The sequence below is a fragment of the Bison bison genome, unplaced genomic scaffold, assembly GCF_000754665.1.
Source record: "Bison bison bison isolate TAMUID 2011002044 unplaced genomic scaffold, Bison_UMD1.0 scf7180017864346, whole genome shotgun sequence".
Taxonomy (NCBI): Eukaryota; Metazoa; Chordata; class Mammalia; order Artiodactyla; family Bovidae; genus Bison; species Bison bison.
In genome coordinates, this window is record NW_011494918.1 from 1778337 (window position 1) to 1786038 (window position 7702).

The 7702-nt window shown below is 40.7% G+C and overlaps 1 protein-coding gene across 1 annotated transcript in view; it reads right to left on the reverse strand.

Annotated features, from left to right (window-relative positions):
• DDR2 (discoidin domain receptor tyrosine kinase 2) overlaps positions 1 to 6771 on the reverse strand; it is an 88891-nt gene extending 82120 nt beyond the window's left edge. The window contains exon 1 of the mRNA XM_010854666.1: positions 5652 to 6771. Coding sequence (XP_010852968.1) covers positions 5652 to 5684 — 33 coding nt within the window. The 5' untranslated portion in view covers positions 5685 to 6771. The remainder of the gene's footprint in view (positions 1 to 5651) is intronic.
• Between the last annotated feature and the right edge of the window lie 931 nt (positions 6772 to 7702).

The following is a 7702-nucleotide window of genomic DNA, read 5'->3' on the forward strand; positions in this document are numbered from 1 at the left end:
AGGTGCTGTTCTGGGTGCTAAAAAGGCAGAGAAGACTCCTGTTATCATGGTGCTTATAATATCCAAACTAGCAAATAAATAAGTAAGAAACCTAAGGAGATATTCATGCCATGAAGACAGTACAATCCAGTAATGTGATGGAGAATGAATGAGGGTCATTTCAGTTAAGATGATCAGGAAAGGCCTCCCTAAATATGAGATTGTCAAAGAAATAGATAAGTAGGATAATGAAGAGAATAGGCAATACTCATATACACAACAAAAAAATGTATATAAGTGGGAACTTTCCATATAAGAAAAAGGGCATTTAGAATCAGTGAAAAGTTTCAGATGATTCAGTAGCTTTTTCAAAAACAAATAAAGGTATATTCATATCTCACACAAAAATAAAGAGTCAAAAATGTAAAAACAGAACAAAGTATTTCTAGAAAATATTGAGAATCTGCTGTGAGCAAGAGGAAAACCTACATAAATAAGACATAGAAAGCAAAATCTACAAATAAAAAGAATGATAATGTTTTCATCAAAGTTCAAAACATTTTTGAGACAAAAGGCACATGAACTTAACAGACAAGCAACAGACCAAGAGAAATATTTGAAATTTTAGAACAAAACAATGTGTATGTATTTTTCTGGTATAAAGAGTCTCTATAAATCATTTTTTAAAGCGACTAGAAAAATGGGCCAAGTAAATAAAAAGCATTTAAAAGAGGAAACAATATAATACCAGTAAATATCTAAAGGCACTCAACCTCACTAGAATCAGAAAGACAAACAGCAGCATTTGAATACAGCATTTTATCTGTCAGACTGGCAAAAATATAAAGTGTGAAACGATGAAGTTTGGCAATAGTGTGGAGAAATAGAGACATACTCTGCCACTGGATTTATAAATCGGAAGATGATTTAAATCAAAACATGTAAATAGACTCTGATCTATACATTCCATTTATTATTTATCCTAGAGAAGATTTACATAGGTGCATAATGATGTAGCCACAAAGAAGTGCTTTGATTTTTATAAATTTTTATTTTTCATTGAAGGATAATTACTTTACAATGTTGTGCTGGTTTCTGCCGTACAACAGTGTGAATCAGCTGTGAGTATACATATATCCTCCCCTGTGAGCCTCCTTCTCAATCCCCCATCTCACCCCTCTTTTTATTTTATCATGGTAAGAACAATTAATATAAGACAAATTTTTAAGTGTATAACATATTATTATTGACTACATATTATTGTTGACTATATATGTAATATTATATCAGATCTCCAGAACTTACCTCACCTTGCTTAATTGAAACTGTATGCCCATTGATTAATAACTCTCCATTTACCGTCCCCCCTTGAAAGTGAAAATCTTAGTCACTCAGTCATGTCCAACTCTGTGACCCCATGGACTGTAGCCTGCCAAGCTCCTCTATCCATGGAATTCTCCAGGCAAGAATACTGGAATGGGCAGCCATTCCCTTCTCCAGGGAATCGTCCCAACCCAGGGATCAAACCCAGCTACATTGCAGGCAGATTCCTTACCGTCTGAGCCATCAGAGAAGCCCACCCCTCCCCTTAGTCTCTGGCAACCACCATCCCACTCTTTCATTCTATGAATTTCACTATTTGGGATACCTAATTTAAGTGGAATCGTGCACTACTTTTTCTGTGACTGATTTTTTTCCCTTAACAAAATGTCCTCAAAGCTCATTCATGCTGTTGCATATTGCAAAATTTGCTTCTTTTTTTAAAGCTAAATATATTTCATTGCATGTATTAGCCACATTTTCTTCATCAATTTATTTGTCAATGGACATTTAGGGTGTTTCCACATCTAGGCTATTGTGAATGCAATGAACATGGGGAATGCTAGTGTCTTCAAGATCTTGATTTTAATTATTTTGGATAAATACCCAAAGTGGGGTTACTGGGTCATGTGGTAGCTCTATATTTAATTTTGAGGAATCTCCATACAATTTTCCATAAATGCTGTGGCCAACTGATCTTCAAGAAGGATGCAAAGAATATATAATGTGGAAAATGAGTCTCTTAAACAAATACTGTTAAGAAAACTAGGTACTCACAAGCAAAAGAATGAAATTGGACCCTTATCTTACACTATACCCAAAAATCAACTCAAAGTAGGTTAAAGACTTAAATGTAAGATCTGAAACTTTAAAACTTCTAGAAGAAAACATAGAGGAAAAGCTTCATGATAGTGGTCTTGGCAATGACGACATAGATATGATACCAAAAGCACAAGCAGAAAAAAGCAAACATAAAGAAGTGAAACTACATTGACCCAAAAAGCACAGCAAAGGAAACAATCAACAGATGAAAAGGCAACCTACAGAATAGGAGAAACTGTAAACCATATATCCAACAAGCAACTAACACACAAAATAGCTAAGTAACACATACAACTTAATGGCAAGAAAATAAAATAAAATTCCACTAATAAAATCCTTGAAAATGGGCTAAGGAATTGAATGGACATGTCTCCAGTGAAGACATACAAATGGTCAAGAGATATACAAAAAATGCTCAACCTTGCTAGCCATCAGGAAATACAAATCAAAACCACAGTAAGAAACCAACCCCATATCCGTCAGGACGGCTATGATCAAAAATGAATAAATGAAAGACAATTGTAGACAAGAGTGTGGAGAAACTGAAATCCTTCAACATGTGGGTACAACATTTTTTTTAAGTACCAAAACTTGGAAATTTTCTACCAATAAGGGAGTGCTAGAAACTATGACATATTCCTGCTATGAAATACTAGTCAATAGTTTAAAAGTATGAGTTAGAACCATATGTCGTTACATGGTTAGATGTCCATGACATGGTTTTAGGTGAATTAACAGTATTTAAGACATATATAAACACGCTGTATATTTCTATGGATATAAAAACAGACTTACATGCATATATACATAAAAGATCTAGAAAGTTAAACGCCATCAATCTAGGGGTCACTTTAGTGCTAAAATAGGTTAGTACATGAGCACAGAGCAAGGAATCTTGGAAGGCAAGTGCTGATAATAGCAATTCCCTCAGAGATTGTAGTGTCTGGCATTGGAGATTGGAAATGAAGATCAAAAGGAAACTTTAGTCTTATTTGTGATGTTTTGATTTTAACAAAATATGTCCCCTGTTAATGTCATTCACATTTGTTTCTCTGACAAAAGAAAAATATTCCTTGGGGCAGTCTATCAGAACCTTGGGGGTGCTAACCAACCAACCATGCATATCCAACAAGGTGTGGGGTGACCTATCTTATGTTTTGAGAATCACTTGAGGTATTGAGAGTTAGAGATATTATTTATTTATTTATTTATTATTTATCTTGTAGATAGAGAAGAAAAACCAGTTCAGAATTGCTACTTAAACCTTTCTCTCTCTTTTTTTTTTTAGAACTTACAAATGAATAATCATCAAGCCTTACAACAAGCCTGAAAGGAAAGATTACCATCCCCACTTTACAAAATGGGAAAGTAAAACCCTAAGTCACTTCACTCACCACCTAGGTAGACTTACCTGACCTGGCTGCTGGATCCCGTTCATCATACTGAATTTATATGTCTGTCTCTCAAGCCAAATCATGAGTCATTTAAAGTTAGGGATCTTGGTTCCCTATATATCAAAATCAGATTAATTCTAACTTGCCTGGGTCACAAAACTAGAAAGAGACGGAATTAAGACTCTTCCAGTTTCTCTGACTCCTTGGCCAGGGCTACTTCACCCATAGCCCAATAGTTTCCAAGGAACATCAATGACTGTGTAGTTCAGAGAGCATATGTTTGTGTAATGAAAAACTCACCTCCCTCTTGACAGTCAAAATTCCCCACCCAAGCTGGATACTTGGCTGGAACACTCCAAACTGACTCCAAAGGAGCCATGATTCAGGACCGCCCAGATCCAATGGCAGATGGTCGACTCTGCATCGCAGGACTGACCACACCAGGACTGAGACAGGCTGTGGGTCAAAGCCATCAGGAAAACTGGGAAGTGAATGGAAGGCTAGGCACATGTGAGCGTGACAGTCATAGCCAGAAATTACCAGGAATTTTTTAAAAAAGAACCTAGAATCAAACTTTTTACAAGTCATTTCTGTCCTTGGATGAGTTTCCAAAGGCCTCTTTCTGAAACAGAGGCCAGGGCCACATCATGGTTTAGAGCAAGTCACCAGCACATCCTGCCTGATACCGTCCTGTTCTGTGGAGATTTTATGCAGGGAGGCCTCCCTCCTGGTCAGTCCTGTGTCTCCTGCAGCTTCAGGTTATACACAACTGAGAAAGTATAATCCCCTTCTTTTATGACTGCCATAGACAGTTAGACCAGGGGCTTTCTGTGTGGCCCAGGGGCTGAGACTCTGCCTTCCAATGGAGGGCGTGTGGGTTTGAGCCTTTGTCGGGGAACTAAGGTCTCACATGCCACAGAATGCAGCCAAAACTTTTTTTAATGTTGGACCATTTCCTACTTTATGCTATCACTTATATGTAGAATCTAAAAAAAGCCAAACTCAGAGAAACAAAGTGGTAGTTATCACGGGAAGGGGGTGGGTTGGAACGGAGGAGTATTAATCAAAAGGTACAAACTTACAGTTATAAGATGAATAAGTTCTGGGGATCTAATGTGCAGCATGGTGGTTATAGCTGATAATACTATATTTTATACCAAAGTATAGATATTAAATATTCTTACCACAAAGAAGAAATTATATGCCAGGATGAAGATGTTAGTTAATGCTATGATGATGATCATTTTGCAGCATATAAATGTATCAGATCAGCAGGCTGTACACCTTAAACTTACACAATGTTGTATGTTATTTGAGCCGGGAGTCACACCACATTCCCAGGCACAAGCTCTACTCTGGGGCTCAAACAGGAGCGTGAGTGGAGATCAAGCCCCGAAGATGAGTTCTGAAACGTCCTCTGAGCTGCTGAGTGGGAAAGGGTGTACAAGGAGCTAAGGCCTGTCACATAGTTCACACACCTGGGGTCTCAGGGTGTGAGGCTCCCTCCACTGGTGGAGCAACAGATTCGAGGGCTCCAAAACACAAGCCGTACTGCAGTGTCTGCTTTCTACGACAGGACTGATAGATGGTAGACAGATAGACAGACAGACAGACAAGAGGTAAACACATGATGAAGAGGTAGATAGGAGGCGATATTTATTTAGATGATACAGATTTAATATAAAAAGAAACAGTTTCATAAATGTTGCTATAATAGTTAACTGCATTTATTTGGAAAAAATAGCACCATAATTTCCCCTTGGTGACAACACAGAAAGTAGGCAAAAAAAGCCACCCTTAGGATTTCCTGCCCTAAAAAAAAGATGGAAAATTTGAGTACCTCTATTTCTCCCAAGTCCCTCTGAAGTGACTATGACTGACAGATAGTAGAGTTCTCATTTTCCCCCCAAATCTGATTATTAGCAAAAATCACCTTTTTCTCTGAAGCAGAGCTAGAGGTATATCGCACTTTAAGAAATGCCTGAACTTGCCAAGGTCATAAATCATGAAAAGTTTATCCACATTACACAATAAATCTTTGAACAAGCCTTCAGTGCTGAGTACCTTTGAATAACAACTTTCCACACAGTACATTTAAAATAACATTCAGTATACAAAAATGTTCCATCTACTTACCAAACTCATAAATCGTGGAGAGAGTCTCCACATTACAAAATAATTCTTCACTTTGCAAAAGGATCTGCTGCTAAGTTCCTTTGATAGAAAATCCTTCCAATAATTCAGAATATGATTCAGTATACCTAAATCCAGTTTATGCTCAACTTTCCAGGAATACAGCTTGTGTACCAAGCAGGCAACATCTGGTTTGGCAGATGGTCATTCTTCCCAGATAATCCATCCTTCCAGGTCCAAAAGCTAGAGATAATCTGAGGTGACTACCACTTTATGGAAAAACAAAGTCTCAGATTTCCCTGAGGGATCTTTACACTGAGCCTGTGAAAGGAGCCAAATAGGAAGTGCCTGCCGTTCTAGAAAATCAGCTGTGGCCTGCAGCCAGGGCCCCTCCACCTAAACCCGGGTAGACCATCCTGCAGGAAGGGGTGGGGGCCCTGGAAAGGCTGGAGTGGGAAGGGAAATGAGATAAAGGGACCTGGGTCAAACAGGAGCCAATCTGAGGTGCGGCGTGTGCACAGCTGGGCATGGTATGCTTGTCCTCGTGTGTGTATTGAAGAGCCTGGTGGGGAGAAGAGAAGCCACATGCTCTATGACCATAGATTTTCATTCAGGGGCCATTCAGGGCATTAAAGGCTTGTTTTCCTCTCTGCTGAGTCATTTTTCATTTCAGATTCAACAAATAAAAAGCACAATCTTTGGAGTATTTAATACTCAGCAAACAAATATGCAGAAATGAGCTTAGTTTTGGCAGAAGAAGAGCCACACACACACACACACACATACACCCCCTCACTGTACCGAACATCCTCCTGTTTTATATTGATTCCCAAGGATTTGTTGATGTCTTCCTCATTCCCAACTTTCCTCTGGGAATCCCAATCTCTTGCCTCTCAAAATGTAGCTGCTTAGTGCTGAGCCAAAGACCTGGGTTGGCCCGGTCTGTAAGTGTTTAAGCACACAGGATGTTCCCCAGATGACCCAAGCTGACCCTCGCTGCTGAGAGGAGGAGGACACAGCCGGCTGTGCTCCTGCCTTCGTTAGAAGAGTACTTTGCTTTCCTCCCCCTTGTCACCTGTAAAATGGAGACAACTAGAGTTCACTGAGTGAGATCCCTGTGTGGAAGACACCCCCCTGCCAGGGCAGAGGGGACCACAGAACATCCGTGGTGTGACATCATTTGTCTGCCATCCTTTCTAAGGATATAATCGCTATAATGCCTTCATGAGATGAGGAGGAGGGAGGGAAAATATTGATACAAAGTGAAGGCAGGGTGTTTTCTAAACCCAAAAGGCTCTGTTAGAAGCTCATCCCTTGGCCTGCTGAAACCCCCAGCAGAGCCTTCGGCCTCTCTGAGTTCTAGCAGCCTCGGCTCTCCACCAGGCTGTCTCACTCCCACCCTGACTTCCAGGCTCCCACACTTGAGCACCTTCCCCACCCCGCCTCTCTCATTCTCTTGCCCCATCCCGCCCTCTACCCAGGCTCTTCAGACCCCTGAGCCAAGTCCTGGGGAGCAGAGGGCTGCCTGGAGACATTCAACAGAAGGGTTGACTGACGGTCTGTCAGAAGGTTTTGGAGGTTACGAAATAAAGATTGCTAAGTCACTTCAGTCGTGTCCGACTCTGTGTGACCCCACAGACGGCAGTCCACCAGGCTCCTCCGTCCCTGGGATTCTCCAGGCAAGAACACTGGAGTGGGTTGCCATTTCCTTCTCCAACACATGAAAGTGAAAAATGAAAGTGAAATCGCTCAGTTGTGTCCGACTCTTCACGACCCCGTGGACTGCAGCCTACCAGGCTCCTCCGCCCATGGGATTTTCCAGGCAAGAGTAATGGAGTGGGGTGCCATCACCTTCTCCGATGAAATAGATAGTAGTCCTCAAAATTATGGACTCAGAGCCACAAGAGCTTGAAGGTACTTGAAAACTCAACTGTATTAATCCTCTGTGGTTAAAGGTAAGGAAGGTCAGTCAGCCCCCAAAGCAGAGAGGCCTCCGTGGGGGCAACAGCTGGTCAGAGGTAGGGCCAGGCCTCTGGTCACCCAGACTAGCATGG